The 19889-nt window shown below is 35.5% G+C and overlaps 1 protein-coding gene across 1 annotated transcript; it reads right to left on the bottom strand.

Moving 5' to 3' along the window:
* Nucleotides 1–1922: 1922 nt before the first annotated feature.
* On the bottom strand, nucleotides 1923–3140 carry LOC104901061 (pentatricopeptide repeat-containing protein At1g55890, mitochondrial). The gene has a single exon (XM_010688604.3). It carries the CDS (start codon nucleotides 3138–3140, stop codon nucleotides 1923–1925), a length of 1218 nt encoding a protein of 405 aa, XP_010686906.2.
* Nucleotides 3141–19889: the final 16749 nt, after the last annotated feature.

Below are 19889 nucleotides of genomic sequence, written 5' to 3'. Positions count from 1 at the left end.
AATGGGCAAATCTACAGCTAGCACATTGGCGATGCTCCCCAGCTCGATAATGGTTACAGATTAATAGATTATGGAGCAAAAACTATCCGGAGAATGAAGCTCTTCAAGGGCATGAGCATTTTGGCACTTGTTCCCACTTGGACATCCCCATGTAAACATAAGATGACGATAGCACAGTACGGCTCGATGGCACTTTCTACATTTTCAACTACAATGTGTTGTATTTTGCAAAACTTTTGTAGTAGCTAGTTGAGGTGGCGGCACTCACCCTATCCTAATACACAATTACTATTTGCAATACACTCACCTTGTCCCTAATACTGATTTACTGGTTGCAATTAGTCATTTGATTGATACCCTTAAGCAAATTATCAATTGAATTTGAAGTATTGAACAATTAAAGAAGACCAGCTAGTAAAATGGCAGTGCAATCACATGCAAATGAAAGGTGAACATTTTATCTGCATCTACAATGTGAAATCAGTCCTGCAATGTAAAATTGAATGGTGTTACAATGTCAACTTTGACCTTGAAGTCGACCTGTAAAGAATATTTTGTTTGATTGGTAAGTTGAATAACATCTAGGTGCTCTCGCACAACCTGTAAAGAATATATAGGGAAGGAAAGAGTAATATATAATAAGGCGAGGGTGATACCATATAAGTTTGGAGTATATTCATGACACCTAACATGCTTGTATGTGTTTTATGTTTAGAACTATTTTTTTTTCCCCAAGCGACGTCTTGAGTCAGTTACAATAAATAAATATGTTATTATTTTTAAATTTCATAATCTGTTTTGCTAACTTTTCATAATTTTTATACATTAAAAAATTGAAAAATTCACGTCACAACGTGATATATAAAAAAAATTGAAAGGTTTGAGTTTGAAAACAGTTCAGTTCAATTCAGTTCATTTTAGTTCAGTTCAATTTAGTTCAGTTCAATTCAGTTCAATTCAATTTAGTTTAGTTCAGTTCAATTCAGTTCAGCTCTGGACAATACTTTTACTCTCACATATCACTATTCATTTCAGTTCAGTTCAATTCAATTCAGTTCAGTTCAATTCAGTTCAGTTCAGTTCAATTCAGTTCAACTGTTTTATGCCGAAGAGAACAGACCCTAAGAGTATTACAGATGTATATACTTGTTTAAGTATTTTTAGTTAATTATAATTATTGCAAGACTTCATCATATTTTATTTGAAAAATTAGACAACAAAGTCATAATGTATTGATAATTAAGCTCTTATTTTTCATATCATAGGTCATGTGTTCGATACCTTACACTTACATATTTTTTTTAAAGTGAGGAGTACACATAGACATTAAACATTTTGCATTAGAAATGTTAGAAGAGTGCCACGTGGCACATAAGATTTCTTTCGCACGCCTATTAATATATTTGTATAGATGGCTTGCAAATCCTGTCTTTGGACTTAAAAACAAGGCTTTATTTGTTTAGTGCCGCTTGCAAATCGTCTTTGAACTTAAAAACAAAGAACTATAGGTACTGTCGTACTGATAGAGATAAGTTTCAAGCTAAGCATTAACAATTAGCTATTGCACTATAGAACCTCATTAGTTCAAGACTAGCGTAGTAAACATAGCAATATATAACATTTAGACATTCAAGCTAAGTCCCAAACGAAAAAGCCTGTAGCATAGCAATAAGGCTGAAAATGACACCCTATAAGTTTGGAGTACATCTATGGCAACCAACATGGTTGTATGTTTTTTTCTGTGTTTTAGAGTGACTTGACAATCCCTTTTTGTACTAGAAAATAAAGCATCATAGATAATGATAGATATAACATATAAGTTCCAAGTATAGTTTTAACTATTGGACATTGCACCTCGAAAACCTTATTAGTTCAACTAGTTAACATAGCAATATATAAGACTTGGCCCTCCAAGCAAAGCCTCAAAGGAAAAAGCCTACCACACCTTGGTTAGGCAACACAAGATTATAAGGAAAAAAACTATTAGACCGTCCTAGTCCTACAAGAATATTGGCTTCGTCGATCATGGAGTTCTTTGCCAATCCATCAACTACCTTCTGCAACAAAGACTCATCCACCGAGCACTGACGCCTAAACATCCTCTTGCATACTTGAAATGCCAAGCTATAATCGCCTTTGTCGCACAGAAAAGGAACAATGGTGTGGAAAGTTACCCTGTTTGGAATACAACCACGGCTCATGAGCTCAGTGTACCATCTCCTTACTCCATCCAAATCATCATGCTTACAAGATCCTATAATCAAGGCATTGTAAGTACCCACATTAGGATTTAATCCTTTACTTTCCAATTCCATGATCAACTCCATTGCTTCTGAAATCTTCCCTTCACTAACAAGTTTTTGCAACTTGAAATTATAGCTGATCATATCAGGAACCACACCACTTCCAATCATCCTCTCCCATATCTTCTCACCTTTCTCAAATTCTCCCTTCTCATAAAACGCTCCCAGAACCGTATTAAGCGAACACACACTTGGCTTCAATCCCTTCTCCTCCATCACATCAAGCAATGCCACTGCATCATCAAACAGACCAAGTTTACAGAGTGCATGAAGTGCTGCATTATAACTGTCCATACTTAATTTAATTGCCAGTTTCACGGGCACCTCTTGAAAAAGCTCGTAAACCTTATCGAAATTCCCAGAATTACAACCAGCTCCCAACAGAGCACTAAAGGTTCTGTCACTTTGTTCAAAACCTCGATCAGGCAATTCATCGAACAGCTTGTGTGCATGCTCAAATAACCCAGCTTTCCCATACAAGAATATAATCCGAGCAGCAAATGCTTCCCCAGAAATGTAAATCTTCTGGGATTCCAGTAAATATTCAATCAAAGATAATTGTTTGGAAAGAGTAAGTCGATGAATTATATTACCATAAATTCTATGCTTTGTTCTAAAATACTTGTGCTCAGAAAGAGAAGTGAATTTTTCTACGAGTTTTTTAGAGTCTCTCTCATCCAAGAGCTCTTTAACACCTTGGTTAATGTCTGCGTTTATGTTTGGGGTTGATTTTGTGGGTTTTGGATTCTGGATTTGTGGTAGTTTAGATTTGATGGAGTTTGCTGAATTTCGGTTTGAAGAAAACAGACAGTGTAGACGAGTGTATACGTTGGACATTTTGTTTCTACTTTTTTGGAATTGAGGTTCAGCTACGACTAAAGACGTTGTATGAAGACTTATTTTTTAATCTGAATTTATTTTTTCTGATCTGATCTAATCTGATCTGATATGAACTGATGTGATGCGATGTGAACTGATTTGATCTGATTTACAAGATCTTATCTTTTAGATTTTTCTCAATATATAAGAAAAAATATAGTTATGTTGGATCTTGTTTGATTCGTCTCAATGAGTACTTTATTAATATTCAATTATTATAGTTTTTACTTATATATGTAATGAAAGATATTTAATAGTAATAATGACTTTTACATATAAGCATGATCTGATCTGAACTTATTTTTTCTGATCTGATCTGATCTGATTAGATCTGAAATAAGCAAAAATAAGGTGAACTGAACATAGCCTTAGCATGCGTTCTCCTCAACTTAAAAAATTAAGTATTATGTCCAATAAGTTCAGATAAGTTTATATAAGTTGCAATAAGATCCAATCAGGACAATAAGTTCCAATCAGATCTAATAAGGTTCAATAAGTTCCAATCAGGTGCAATAAGTCCCAATCATATGCAATAAGTTCCAATCAGGTCTAATAAGGTCCAATAAGTTTCAATCAAGTCTAATCAGGTCCAATAAGGTCCAAATAATCAATGTTCAATAAACATTTGTATTATTGTCCATTATTTTATTATTCATAATTTCATATCACTATTAGCTGATTATGTTATTATTAGAATTTTAATGAAAGTACCACAATGATTATATAGTATTATACTTGTATTTTTGTCTATTATTTTATTAAATATTTGTATTATTGTCTATTATTTTATTATTTATATTATTATTAGCTGATTATGTTATTACTTCCTCCGTTTTTTGTAGATGTTACACTTTCTATATTAGAAAGTTTTAAATTAGATGTTACACTTTTATTTTGGGTAATAACTTCTCTCTATCTCTCTCCTATCACATGTTCACATGGGACCCTTTTGTTTTTCATTCTCTCTATCTCTATTCTCTCCAAAATTTACCTATGAGTCCGTGATTTGAAAAGTATAACATCTAATAAAACGGAGGAAGTATTAGAATATTTTATTAAGTACCACAATGTATAGTATTATACTTGTATTATACTCCCTCCGTTTCCTAAAGATCTTCCCTCTTTCCGTTTAAGGGTGTTTCCAAAAGATCTTCCCTCTTTTGCTTTATTCCTTATTTGGCAAAACAAATTTCCCTATTTACCCTCTCATGTCACTATCATATGGTCCACCATTATATTATTAATTCAATTTTACTTCCTTTCTCTCTCCTACTTTAACCCCTTTTTATTTGTTTATTTATCTTAACCCATTTCTCTCTCCTACTTTACTCACACCATGCCCCACACAACTTGATTTTCCTTGGTATCTGTAGGAACAGTAAGTGGGAAGATCTTTAGGAAACGGAGGGAGTAGTCTATTATTTGATTATTCATATTACTATTAGCTGATTATATTATTATTAAATAATATTATAATCATGGTCAAATAATTAAGGTTAACAATAATAATCATTATAATTACAATAAGCATTCTTGTAACACCCCAAAATTTCTCTGAAATTTTCGCGCGTTAATTATTACTATTGACTGTAAAATTATATTTTACTAATAATATATATTTTCCGGTATGTATAAATATATATATATATTTTTACACCTACATTTTTGTTTGATAATGTTTCAATACTTCTATAATGTGTTTTTATATGTGGCATTGTTTAGTAGGTGTACAATGCTCGTATATGCGTTAATTATGTTAAACGGGTAATGTAGTACTCGTGTTTGTACAAAGTGCAAAATGTGATTGTGTCGTAAGTACGTATTTGTATTACATTAATAATTATAATTTTCAATTATAAATTACTTACTTATATATATATATATATATATATATATATATATATATATATATATATATATATATATATATATAATTTAGATGATTTTACTTCGTTTTTAAAAAGCACATTGTACTAGTATTTTCGTACATTGTATTATTCGTATTAGAGGGTCCGAATTTCTGATTTTATTCATGGTTTATGAAGAGTTTTTGGACAGCCATATTAATCTCTTGTAACGTTAAGTTAACCAAGAGTCATCTCTTCACTTACCTCTCTTAATACTCCCTTTTAATGACCTTCTCTTCACATTCTTTTTCTGAAAATAAAATCAGAAAATCTCCTCCCTTTCACCTTCATTTCACACGCCTATTACAAGAAAAGGGGAGAGGAAAAGTTCTTGTTCTTCCTTCACATTTCTCACACAAAAATCAGTCCTTTTTTTCAAGCTATTTTTGCACCGGTTTTCAAGCACGCGTTGAGTTCGTTGCACTTGTGTTCATAGGAAATGAAGGTGGTGATTTCTCACAAGGCTTTCAGACTACGTTCAAGCGTTCTACTACTTACCTCTTCAAGAAAAATGTAATTAACATTATTCTAGTTCGATAGAGAATAGATTGTGAACTTAGGATGTTAGATACGCGTTAGAGAACGTAGTATCATGCTAGGTGGAACTTAGAGGATTGAATGATTGAAGTTACATGTAGTATCATGATTGTTAGCGTTACTTTCATAACTTGGATTGTTACTATGATTATCTTGTTAAGTCACGTTGATTAATTTGTCTCCTTGTTGTTGTGTGGTTGGATTGATTTTTGGTTCTCTTTGGTTATTAGTGGATTTTGAGTAGTTGGATGTTGTGATGATGTATAGCCCTTGTTAGGGTGATTAGTGTTGAGAATGGTATGAATTTGGGTTGGATTGGATGCGCGAGACTAAGCGTAGAATTTGTTGGAGTTTTGGTTGGCATACGAGCACAACTCGCAAGCACTAGTAGAATAAATGCTATTTGCTGCGGTGATATTGCTACGATTTTACCTGTACGCAGCAATATAACACGCAAAAAGAAAAAAAAAAGAAATTGACAATATTGCTGCGGTTCCTACCCAAAACCTCAGCAATAGATAGTAACGAGACAAATTTTCAAATTTAATTAACTACTTTGACGAGCTATATTGCTGCGGTTTTATAAAGAAACCACAGCAATACATTAAAATATTAATATTTTAATATATTGCTGCGGTTTCTATAAATTAACCGCAGCAATATAGAGGCCCATTATTATATAAGGCCCAACGAAGACGGCACCCTCTCACTAACCCTAAAAAACCGTGCCCCTCTCTCTCCTCTCACTCACACGCGGTTCCTCCCTCTTCCTCTCACGCCATTTCATTCTCATCTCCTATCTCTCTCTCTTCACTTTCTCCTTCCTCTCTCACCAACACCAACACTCTCATCTCCTTCTCCTTCTCCTTCTCCAACTCCCTCACTCAATTCCTTCTCACCTGAGCCCTCCATCGTCGCCGTCGAAGAGCAGCGAATATACAAAGTCGAAAAGTAACGAAGACGAAAAGAAGGCTCGCAACTGATTCAATCCTCGTAATCCCTCCATCGTCGCCGTCGTTGTCGCCTTCGGCCCGCCGGTTACCAACCAAATATACGAGCAGCAGCAAAGAAGCAAAGACGAAAAGCAGACTCGCAACTTGTCAGCCCTCCATCGTCGGCGTCGCTAAACCCCCCATCGTCGGCGTCGCTAAACCCTCCATCGTCGCCGCCTTCGCTTCATCACCGGAACTCGGTTAGATTTCATTCGTTGCTCAAAAGTTCGCCAGATTTCAAGTACTCGTTTTGGGTCGCCGTTGGTTGTGTTCCTCCAATTTGTTGGTTGTGTTCGTTGTTTTAGAATTTCTACTGTTATTATGTACAATTTGTAAAGTTTTCAGATTTGTTGGTTGTGTTCGTTGTTTTCGAATTTCTACTGTTATTATGTACAATTTGTCAATTTTTCTGATTTGTTGGGTTTTGTTGTTTTCGAATTTCTACTGTTATTATTTATAATTTGTCAATTTTTCAGATTTGTTGGTTGTGTTCGTTGTTTTCGAATTTCTACTGTTATTATGTACAATTTGTCAAGTTGTAAGTGTTTTTTTTTTCATTTTACTTTTTAATTTATTGTATTATTTATGTAACTAGTTTTTTTTATCCTTATATATTAATAATATTCATATCATTTCATTTTCAATTCATATGCAAATTTTGTGGATAGTGGATTTGTTTGTTACTGGATTTTTATTTTTCAATGTGATTGCAAAATGAAAAAAAAAAAAATTTTTTTTTTCATTACCAGGACCTATTGCTGCGGTTTCGGGCCCAGAACCGCAGCATTATTACTTTTTTTATACAAAAAAAGGTAATATTGCTGCGGTTTCTGGCCCAGAACCGCAGCAATATTACCTTTCAGGGCCATATTATTTCACCACAATTTTTAATATTGCTGCGGTTTGGTCGTTACTAAAACCGCAGCAATATTTCTTTATATTGCTGCGGTTTAAAACCGCAACAATATTATTAATACCTATTGCTGCGCCCTTAATTGCTGCGCGCCCTAATCCGCAACAATAGGGCACTTTTTAACCGCAGCAAGTAGCCTTTATTCTACTAGTGAAACCACGAGCAGTCGCAGCTCGCAACGGCCAGAGTGTCGCGACTCGCGATAATCATCGCACCTCGCGACGAGGGTCTGTTTTTCCCTGGTTGCGTGTTTGATTTAATTTCAAATTTATTTACAGCATGGTTATTTATTGATGGATGGTCTTAGGCATATACGTTAAGCATGTTTGAGTAAGTTTGGGTTGGTTTGAGTTATTATATTAAGGATGTGTGCCTTATTTTGTTGGGTGACCTATGGTTGTTTGCCTTGGAGTGTGTTGAATGCTTGTTTGGTGGTGTACTCTCACGATTGAACCTTGTTGGTTAGCTGGATTCGATTTTCTTGTATACCATGTTGTGTATACCTATGAAAGTTGGTTTAGTCGGATTGTGTGTATACCTTGTGTTTGAACAGTTGGATTGATCCGATGAACGGTATGGTTCTAGGAATTTGGGTTTGATGATCCTAAGGGCGGCATGGTCCTAGGAATTTGAGTTTGATTATCCTAAGGGCGGTATGGTCCTAGGAATTGGATACTTAACCTAGGGTGGTATGGTCCATCAGTTCACTTACGGGTGGTATGATCCGTAGAATTTAGCTCTTCGGAACGGGCGGCATGGTCCTCGAATATGCAGCGTACGCCTTGAGCGGCATGGTCCAATGAGTCTACTCACAGACGGCATGGTCTGTTGTGTTTGAGCTTGTTTGACCGTATTTGTTGCATGGTTGACCGGGATTTGGTGTGACGTTGGACTTCCTTATTGGTTGCTTATGATTATTTGTATCTCGTTGTGAGTATGATACCTTGGTAATGTGTTCTCCGGTGCTGTTTCTAATATCTTTTAAGTTTGTTATCTGTTTCTATTTGAGCTGGGAGAACTGCTAGTTACTCCCCACTGATTGTGGAAGTTGTTGATTTATTATGCAGATGGTGATGCTGTTTAGGATCGTCACGGTTTGGAACAAGGTTGTGCGTTTTCACCATGTGAGCAAGAAAGTGGAGCTGGTCATAATGGACGAGCATCTAGAAACTGGGATTAGGACTAGTTACTTAGTAGGACTCAAGTAGCTATCCTTCTTGTTTTGTCACACGTTTGAACTTCAGATTTTTGTTGTCCTTTGGTTTGGATTTCCTCGAGTTTGAGGTTTCTTTTGGAAATCATATGTGGTTTTGAGACTTGTAGGAATGAGGGTATGGGACCTCATTTCCCTTTTTATATATATGATTTCAGAAGTTGAATCTTTGTTTTGAAGGATTATTCATATCTATAGTTTTATATTCTACTCCTTAGAGTAGCATCTCTGTCTTAGTGGTATTTCCGCTACCACTAGTTGCACTATTTCTTTTACTTTAGTCTCTACTCTTCTTTGTATTGGACGGAATGTTACAATTCTAGTGCATTCAAGTAAATGAAAGTGGAGTGAGAATTTTTCACATGTGCCAATTTTAACTTGTTAGCAATAAATGTTAATCAACTTTTAATTTTCTACTAGTGCTTTATAAAATCAAAACAAGACTAGTAGATATATTAGTGGTGAAAGTTATGTATAGGCAAATATATCAAATAGTAAGAAATGTTTTGTTAAATTAATTATCATAAGAGATAATTAATAATAATTATCTTTTTAAAGGACGAATTTTAATAATTATTACTTCATAATATTGAGGGATAGTATTTACGGTGGGGGTAATATTTATGTTATTAATTGTCAATTTTTTTGTCTAATAAGGTCAAAAAAGTTTCAATTAGGTCCAATAAGGTCTAATAAGTTTCAATCAGGTTCAATAAGGTCTTATAAGTTTCAACCAGGGCCAATAAGGTCTAATAAGTTTCAATCAGGCTAATAAGTTTCAATCAGGTTCAATCAGATTTAATCAGGTCCAATAAGTTGAATCGGGTCCAATCAGGTTTAATAAGTTCCAATAAGTTCAGTTCGGGTTCAATAAGTTCAGTTCAGATAAGTTCAGGGCCAACAAGTTGAAGAAAACGCACTCTTAATGAAAGAAATATTGATGAGCGAGTGTCCAAATTTGTTAAGACTAGCTTCTTTTTCACGCTATACAAATTCTGCACTTCCTGGTCGACCGCTTGATTTTTGGTCGGCTCCAAATGCCTCTTCTTCTAACGAACTTGATTTAAACTTGGACCTACATTTAGCCTATGGATGGCCAATTTTGGGTCAGTTTTCGGCATCTCCTCGACACTATAGGCAAACACATCCTCAAATTCCTTCAACAACCTTACCAACCCATTCTTCACCTCAGGGGTAAGAGCAGACCCAATCTTCAAAGTTCTTTCTAGACGGGTGCCATTCAAGTAAATGTCTTCTGGAGCCTCTACAGACTCTGGACGCTCAAGTGTTGTGCCCATGATGCTCATCCCCTCTTATGACGAGGGTGGTTCATCTTTGACGGGCATATACTTTCTCTTCTTGTTGGATAAGTGGCTAGACGGTTTGCTTGGGGGAGTAACCTACGTCTGAGGACTTTCAATTACTGACCTTAGAGTGTCCACTTGGTTCCTCACATACTCGGCCGCTTTACCCTCACCAGCACCCTTCGCCTGATCTTGCATCTCTGCTCTCCAGCGACGATGGTTTCAAAGTTGTTAGTAGCATTATTCTCTGGCCGCCTACTGGTCTCCATATAAGGAACCAACTTTTCCACCATCACATTCAAACTTCATGAGCATGAGATGTGATACTATAACTGCTTTAATATGATTGAGTATTGGTCGTCCGAGTAGGACGTTGTAAGCAGTCAAATCACAAACGACCAGGAACTTAACAAACTACGTCTAGGAGGCCTCCTTCTCTCCCACGTGGACCGACAGAGATACTGTTCCCATGGGGTGAATAACTCCCCCACTAAACCCAATGATTGGACGGTGGACTAAAACTAAGTTATTCGCATCAAACCTTAGTCTGGACAAACAATCAGCGCTTATGATGTCCGTAGAACTTCCAGTTTCAATCAGAATTCTTCTTACTCTCAGATTTGCTATTTTCATCTCTACGACTAGAGGATCATCATGGGGGCTTCTCAACTTTCCCCAATATTGCTCACCAACTACCACTGTAGGGAACGGATTAACCTTTTCCAGATCAATTATCAAAACTTGATCGAGTTCCCTGAGGTAGTTCTTGTGCCCTTTGTTGGTTGGTCCACCAGCGGCAAATCCTCCTTATATCACAAGGACAACATCCTCGTCAATACTCTTGCTTTCCTTCTTCCTACTCTGACGATCGTCTTTTCTCTGGAACTTCCTTCCCCCTTGGGTTAAGTATGAATTCATCTTTCCTTTTCGAGCTAAATCCTCCAAAGCTCTCTTAAGGTGCTTGCACTCATTAGTCTCGTGACCACAATCCTTGTGAAAATGACAATACTTACTATTATTCCTGTTTCTGTAAGGAGTCTTCATCTCTGTCGGAGCCTTGAGCTCATGTTGATCTTTTATCTCCATGAAAATGGAGTATTGAACTTTGCTTAAGGCTATGGGTTCTGCTGAAGATTCAGACCCTTTTCTCTTACTTCAGCGATACGAAGTTGTGGTGGAAGTTATAGCCTAGGTCTCAGCTTTTTTTAGGATTATTGTTCTTCTTTGGCTAAGTTACTTCTTCAACTTTCTTAGACTCCGGATGCTTTGCTTCAGCACAAACTTCAGTGGCATGGATGAATGCTTCGACCTCTCTCACGGCCTTAGCAAGAGAAGTAGTTTTCTTTTTCACAAGGTCAAATTTAAAAGTTCATGGCCTCAACCCTCTAATGAAAGCGTCAAAGGCCACCCCAACATTGACGTCCTGAATTTGTAGAGCTTCCAGATTGAATCTTTTGACGGAACTCTGAAGAGCTTCTTTCGGTCCTTGGATGATCTTTCCCAAGTGCATGCTAGTCTTTTATTCTTGCTGATTTGCAACAAAATTGCTAGTGAAAAGGTAACCAAGTTCTGTAAAGTTGTTAAGTAAGTTAGGGGGGAGATTGTTAAAACACTTATGAGCCACTCCTTTTAGTGTAGCTGGGAAGTTCTTACACCAAGTGACATAATCTACTGCCTGGACATACATCTGGTGCTTATAAGCGGACAAGTGATCGTCTAGAACAGTTGTTCCGTCCAAAGGTTTTATTGTAGGGAAATTAACCTTTTGGAGAGGGGGGGGGGGGCGCCTCCAAGATTCTGGTCGAGAATGGAGTTGGCTAGTTGGTCTAGAGGGCTCTCGGCAGTCCCTCAATGGGTATGTGCTCCCTACGATATTCCTTCAATACAGGATTGGAAGAAGTGTTTGCAAGAACTGGACTCCTATACACCATCGGCTGTAATACTATTTTTTCCGGTCTTGGACGAACAACAAAAGGGCCCAAACTTGTCCCTTCTGTTTTGGATGGTAACCTCAACGGAGGATCTCTCAGATATGGGGTAGATCATGTGTCATATCGTTGTAACTTGTAATGTTGCGACCTTCTTTGCCTCTAGATATTCTCGAGCAACTGTCTCCATCCGATGTCCATTTGGATGGACCTTATCCTAAGTTCTGACTACCAACCTCCAATCCATCTTTCTTTGTTGTTCAATACCTTCTGGCTTATTTTCTCCATTCGCCCTCTTAGAAGTTCTTGACGAATAGGCCAACTTGGACCTGGACGGTTCTCTTGGGAATGCCCTCTAAGAGGAGCTGGATTGATAGCGACTGAATCTGGATTTACTTGAAAGAACAGCATATTGTTCTTGATTTGTTCTTGGACGACTACAACCATCTTAATCTGAAAATCATTCAGGACGTACGTTCTCCAAATGGGTGGTAGTCACCGGACGTTCAAGATTTTCCTGAATGACAGGTTCTCGACTTCGTCCAAGAATATTGATAATATTCGGAGGCATATCCCTCCCTCAAGGTGGTCTTTCATCATCTACAGTATCCTCTACTTGAACTTCAAAACTTCGATTCCTTGCTATATTGGATGACTGACAGTCAATCATCGTTGTGTCTCCCCACAGACGGCGCCAAATGTTACGTAGTACTTGACTAGTAAATAGATTGTTATCCCCTAACATGTTCTTCAATGGAGTCTTGTGCAACGATGTCCTAGTCAGATAATTCTGATCCTGAGCTTCGCTCTCGAACCTGCAAAAAAGGGAGACACCTTGGACGTTTTAGTGTGGTTCCCCCTTTGAAACTTAAGTCAGGTATCAGGAGTGAGAAGGAAAAGTAGAGATTGAGAGAGAAAGTGAGAGAGAGTTTTCATAGAGTAATAGTACACACTGCTCAAAAAGGTACCTTTCTCCTGATTTCAAGGATTATTTATAGTGTTTGGGATCTGCTTGTTGTCATTTTAAGGTCACCCTAATTTAGGGCACCTGATTGGCTATGCAATCAGAGCATGACATGTGGCAGACAATGATTGGGGGGTAAATATCAACCAATTATATGCAGTCGTTTTTTGAAATTTGGGCCTAGATATTCTATTAGGCCAAAAAAGTGGACTGATACTTTTCCTTACACTATTATATAAATGAGCTAATGCAACCCCTCAAAACGGTTGCAATAGAGCCAAAAATCGTTGCAATAGAGCTATTACAACGGCTGAACTTTCGTTGATGTCGCTACCCTTGCATTAGGTCTAATGCAACTGTTTTTAGGCCTATTGCAACGGCTACCCCATAATCGTTGCAATAGGTGTAAATAGTCATTGAATTAGCTATAGAGCGTATTGCAACATCTCTATACCTATTGCAACTCCATCCATTAGCTACTGCAACGCCCCCCTATTACTCATATTGTGTCCCATTTTGGCTTCTAATGTAATGCCTTCATATATAGTAATAACACCATCTTATAGCTATTGCAACATCTATATTAGCAATATCATCCCTTAATTTAGCACCTATTGCAACGATTTTGTAGCTAATGCAATACCAGAATAGTCTATTAGTAATACATTGATATACATAAAATTATACATTAATAAATTTATTTTGAAATTTTATACACTAGAAAAGGGAATATACATATAATATTCATGCGCCCATATTATTACAAAAGTCAATAAAGTAAAAAACTATATAAAATTTATGGTTTCTCAATTCTCATCAGCAGGTAAAATGCTCCAATAAATCACTCTACATCTAAAATACTTCCTTGTCATCCTATAAGCAACTAGTTTACTGAATGCGGCGTTCCATTTATCATTTATGGCGACCTGCAAATTCAAACGTATTTGATCAAATTAGTAAAAATCAAACGTTTGTAATTAAGTTTCTTTCAACATAATTGTCCTCTAATATAACCGAAATAATTTTTTCAAGCAACAATCAAATATAAATATGGCGATCAATGTAAAAGAAAATGTTACCTTCATTCCAAGTAAGCAAGAGATTGGTTCCCGTCGGCCCAATATGAGGTTTTAGTCAGGGAGAAAGCCCCAAATGAACTATACCACTAGTTTACGAAAAATTAGTGCTCAAATAACAGATGCACTCACGTCCAATTACATGTATGACTTCTTACAACATCCATTATAGTTGTAAAGTCTTGATTTAATGATTTCTATTGCGAGTCATTGATGTATGACAATTATTGCTATATGACATTAATTATATGCTATCACTCCTCCATAGATTGATATGCTATCTCTTCATCCCCAACATCAACTATTGTTAACTTTTGATATTGGAAAAATCTCTATAAGAGAGTAAACCACACGAAAAATTGTATAACCAACAACGAAAATAACATATCCAAAAACCATAAGGTTGACTACTTGTCACAAACATCATAAATCTAGGCAATCATGCCCACGATAGGAAGTGAAAGTTAGGGCGGATAATTTTATCTGCTAGATGACGAAGCACTATGCAGAACATATTAATAGTTTCCATCCTATAGACAATTTGCCACATTAGTTTTGATTTTTGAGGTAAGTTACCCTTAAGAAATAATATCAAGTAAAAGATCAATTATGACAAAAAGTAATAATAAGTCAAACAATAGACTCAGAACACTGCTGCAAACCATTAGGTTGAGTCTACTAGTAATTAGCAGAGTCCATTCTAACTGAAGGTTCAAAAATTATTAGTATGGAAATCAAGTTGGGATGTGTTTGAGGTGTATTATAGTTTCTACAAGGCGACTTCCGCTTGTTTTGCATATAAGTGGAAGCCGGTAGTTGGGTCGCCAAATATGGATGGTTTTATTCGGCCTGATATCTTGTCATTCTATATCGCTACTAAACTTGCTATTTACGTGTCAACAAGATAGGAGCTACTAGACATCAACAGAGTCTCCTGTAGACTACATCGGGAAATTAAATTACTTGAAGGTGTGTTAGGTGTAAAAACTATCAGGTACTTCTAAATTCTTCACCTTTCCTCATATATTCAACCTTTTCTTTTTTTCTTGGAAGGAAAAAGGAAGGGTTGATAAGGGAGTTATGTCCTTATGCCTTGGCCTTTTAGTTTGGTATTAGCTATCTAAGGTTCTAGATTCAGATAATAAGCGAGGAGCGGGCAGTGGTCACCTATTGTTCCAGGTTCAGTTAATTAATTAGATCGACATACATAATTGGTTTACACACAACATGAACTCAACTATTGATAATAGTGATGTGAACATAATTTCCTTTAACATTATACATACACTTTCCTTGTATGTTGAGCTGCAATTTATCATGATGATGATCAGCTTGTGTACCAAATACTCCCTAGATATGCATAAACTATCGCTAATTGTGCTACCTGCGAGAGGCACATGGGTTGGTTGTTTACTATTTAAAGAAGATCGAAGTTGAAGCCTAAATTTTTCTAGGGAGTTCGAAGTTCTCAGATTAATGATAATATGCAATAATATTTCTACACTTAAATCTCAGTTACATGTACTTGTGTTTGTAAATGGTCGCATATGGATATCACAGTCTTCTCAGTCAAAGAGTAGGTGTCCATACAAACAAGTGAGAAACTGATCAAACGTAGTGGGCACTATAAGAATTTATACTAGGCATTTCATCGAACATATACTGGGCACTAGAGCTTACATTCAAAAACAAATTGATAATTCAATAAGTTCTTATACCAAACAATATAATTATTCTTGTCAATTATTACTAACAAACAATGAACAAAATCCAATTACATCATCAATTCTCATTTGGCAATCAATTTGAATTAAACCCCTCATTATTTACAACTAACTATCAATTCTTTGTTATTTTGGCAAGAACTAGTTATAAATAATTCTAAATTGACACATTATAACCACTTTTTTAGAGATTGAAACTTGATATATAGATTAAGGAGAAAACATTAACAATCAATTAAAAAAAATAACAACCCAACGACAAGCAATTAACGTTAAATTAAATCACGATTACCTAAATTCGAATTTCTGGGAGATCAAGTGGTGGGACTCGGCGGAAAAAGGCTAAGCACTTATGGTCGACTAGGTTGTGGTGGCGACAGGTAGGGACAAGTACATTGCAATGATAAGTCATAGAGGAGAACAAAGAATGACTTCAGCACCGACGAACTGGAAGGCTTGTGCGATACGGTCGTCCGACTTGCGAGAGAAATACGGTGTGGTGCGGTGGTTCGCCTTGCAAGGGAAATTTGCGTGGTGTCGCTTGATGTTTGTTAGGGAGATTGCAGATAAATGAAGGAGAAAAGGATTCTTTTTTTCTAGAGAAAAAGAAGGCTATTGGGGTATTAGAACTTTCGGGAAAGTTGGATGCAATTGTGGAATTTAATCAAATGTCATGGGCATATCATAACCGTTGATATATCTAGTAAAGGTGTTGTATGTCATGGTGTAATGCAACGGTTTCTAAAAATTGTTGCAATACCTGTTGCAAAACCGTTACAATAGCTCATGCTGTTGCAAATAGTTGTTGCAATAGCTTATACCATTGCATTAGACCGTTGCAATAACTTATTTGTGTAGTAAATTAGTGAAAATTAATACTTCAGCCTTCCTTTTCTGTGTACTTCTTCTTGGATAGAAGACACGTGGACGCTGCAGATGAATACACATGTACCTTGAGGAGCCATTGATTTCCATGCTACAACACCTCTGTATTAATTGAACCCTAAAATGTGAGAAAGAATATAGTTTATTTCGTTTCACACTCCATCACCAACTAAATAAACTTCTCTCCATTGTCCTTCCTTATCATATATACTATAGATGTAGTTTTGCATCCTCCTAGCCTTAATGATCTGATATAATAGGGCTGAATTTTAATCTCCATGCTTCACCTAGTCAATCTTAGCCTTTTGCTTCAAAAAGGCCACCTATGTTGTGTGCTTCATTGTGTATTCCTTCACTACAAGCAATTCTTTATTTCTTAATTGCTCATTGATAGGGTGCAGATGCATCATCTTCTGAGCTTCCATCATATTCTGATAAGCTCACTTCAGCTACATGTATGTCTGAAAAGCCATCTTTATTCAATTCTTTCAAAGACTGCTTAACTACCTTCAACTTCTTCATTACTCTGACCCTTGTATGTCTGTATTCCAAGCCTGTTGAATGATTTCTCTAAATCTAGGAGATGCCTTCCACATGGTGTAATAACAAAATGGTTTCCCTCCTGCATCTTCCCTAGGATAGACAGTAAGAAGATCTGGTGAGTGATCAAATTCACTCTCCTCCTGAAAACAAGCTTCTGCTGAGGTGAACATCTCGTACCACCCTATATTTGCCATAACTCTGTCTAATTTTGAGAAGACTCTCTGATCCCCTGCTTGTTTATTATTCCATGTATAAAAATGCCATGAACTCTTTATATCTTCCAAACCACATTCCATCATGCAAGCTCTAATATCCACCATTCCAGCTTCCCTGACCTGTGTGCATATTCTCTCATCTGTGTTCATTATACAGTTCAACTCTCCACACAATAACCAAGGTTCATGTGTATTAAGACTCCTCAAATTCTGCCATAACTCCACTCTCCCACTTCTATCATTATAAGCATACACAAATGAGCAATAAAAGCCATTATTTCTACTCATAGGTTGCACAAAACAATGAATTAATTAACTGGAAACTCTTACTATATTCACATTGAAATTGTTTGCTTTCCAAGCTAGCAATATCCTGCCTCTATCATGCACACTTGAGTTGGATGTAAAGCACCAGCCTGGAAACAATCTTTGAGACACCATACCCAGATTCTTGGCCTTCACCTTAGTTTCAAGAAGGCTCACTAGACCAACAGAATGAGAGTTAATATAGGCTTTAACATCATTATGCTTCCTAGCCAGATTGAGCCCCCTCACATTCCAACATATAATCCTATCCATTAGGATTAGAAGGGCTCCCCCTCCTTTTCTTTGCGGTGTTAAACCATTCCCAACCTTATCTCCTGTTGCATCATCTTCTATGTGCAAGGCCTGAAAGGTATTTGTAGTATTTGTGGGCTTACTGCTGACACTCTTACTCGAATTGGTCTAAGAGCTTGCTAAAATCCCTCTTGATCTACTTTCATTTCCACATTGACTTTATTAGATAAAGTTATTTAATTTTCTTATGAATCATTTTTATGCAATGTATGTGATGTATTACAAATAGCGTGACATCCAATTTCTAATCTATGTCAGGATGTCGATAAGGTAAGCATGATAGCACCTCTTCTAGTATTTCATCTACAAAATATTTACATATATGCTTCATTTTACAACATTTTAATGTCTATATTTGATATTCCACCTAATATAAATTGTTAAATGTAATAATAATTATTTGTTTTTATTTTTAATTTGTATTTATTTTTAATTTATTGCAATTTTTTATGTAATAAATCTGTCTTGTATTTATTCAATATTAGGTGGAATATCAAATATTAGCATATAAAATGTTATAAATTTTAATGCTTCTAGAATTACTTACCCATGTTTTCTTTATGTGTTGCATATTTTCCACGCAATTTTTTTCTTGGTTTCCTCTTCAATGCTTTTTTTGTTACTTTATCTTTATTGCTCATCTTCAATGATATGATTTACTTATGAGATATAGAATAGAATTAACATTCTAAATATTTATGAAGTAAACTAATCAATAAGAATGGGGTAACATGAGTAAAAACGTGTAGTATATGTAAAGGATAATCGTGTAGTATATATGAGTGGTTAAGGACAAAACATAGATAACCTGAATGAGTATAAACGTGTAGTATGTGTATGTGGTTAAGGAAAAAAAATTCGAAAGACTTAGGTTGTGAATTTGACCCAAAAATTATACTAAAATTTAAGTGTCTATATATATTATATTATTTTAGGATATGTTATGAATGCCTCACTTTTTATATACTCAACTTATGTCTTAGAAAAGAATAAGGATAATATCGAATTTAGCAAAAATGGAAATATTATTAATACATAATTAAGGAATAATAAGTAGAAATTCAATCTTTTATGGCTATCAATTTGAATATTATACTTATTTATGACTATAAATTCAAGTCAGTTAGGTGCAATCTTAATTTTAGGTGTCTATACATATTAGATAGATTTATTTAAAATTCTAATTTTGAAATAGAATAATTATATATATCAGGCAGATTTAGGGTATAATTTATAATATTTTATGTACTCACCCTTCCTACTACAAAATAATAAGGACCATTTTTGTTATAAGAAATAAAGGATAAAAGGAGGACAATTTTCACAATCACCCTTCATAATTTAAAGTCGACTAAAATAAAGTAGAACTTATAAATTAATTTATTATCCAATATTTTTAAAGATTGAACATCTAATGTAACTCTAAAACATTAAAGATATAAAGAAACAATTTTCTGTATTACAATTACAAAAGTCACATAATAAGTTATCATCTTCAAAATGATAATAGTTATAATCAACAGCTTCCCAATATTTCATTTAAGTCTCGCATGATTCTTGCGTTGTACATAAAAAGAATCCATATGGTTCGAAAGCAACTTTATTTTCTATAGATAATCCATTCAAGTTGTCACGAATCTTCTTTCTGCATTCCACAATTCCTTCCATATCCATTATCCTAATTTTCTTCACCATCATTTCAAAACCTATTGTTTTAACATTGTGTTCCCATAGTCGAAATAATATATGGTCAATACAAAATAATTGGAGAACTTTATCATCATTGGATATTTCATTGAGTAGTTTATAACTGTATTTACACATTAAGCATAAAAGTGTTAAAAGAAGGTGTATGTTCAAAAAAACTTTAAAATATTCAAAACAATTT

Source organism: Beta vulgaris, chromosome 8, assembly GCF_026745355.1.
Source record: "Beta vulgaris subsp. vulgaris cultivar EL10 chromosome 8, EL10.2, whole genome shotgun sequence".
NCBI lineage: Eukaryota > Viridiplantae > Streptophyta > Magnoliopsida > Caryophyllales > Amaranthaceae > Beta > Beta vulgaris.
Note: the sequence above shows the minus strand (reverse complement) of the source record. Positions and strands in the feature narration are given on the sequence as shown.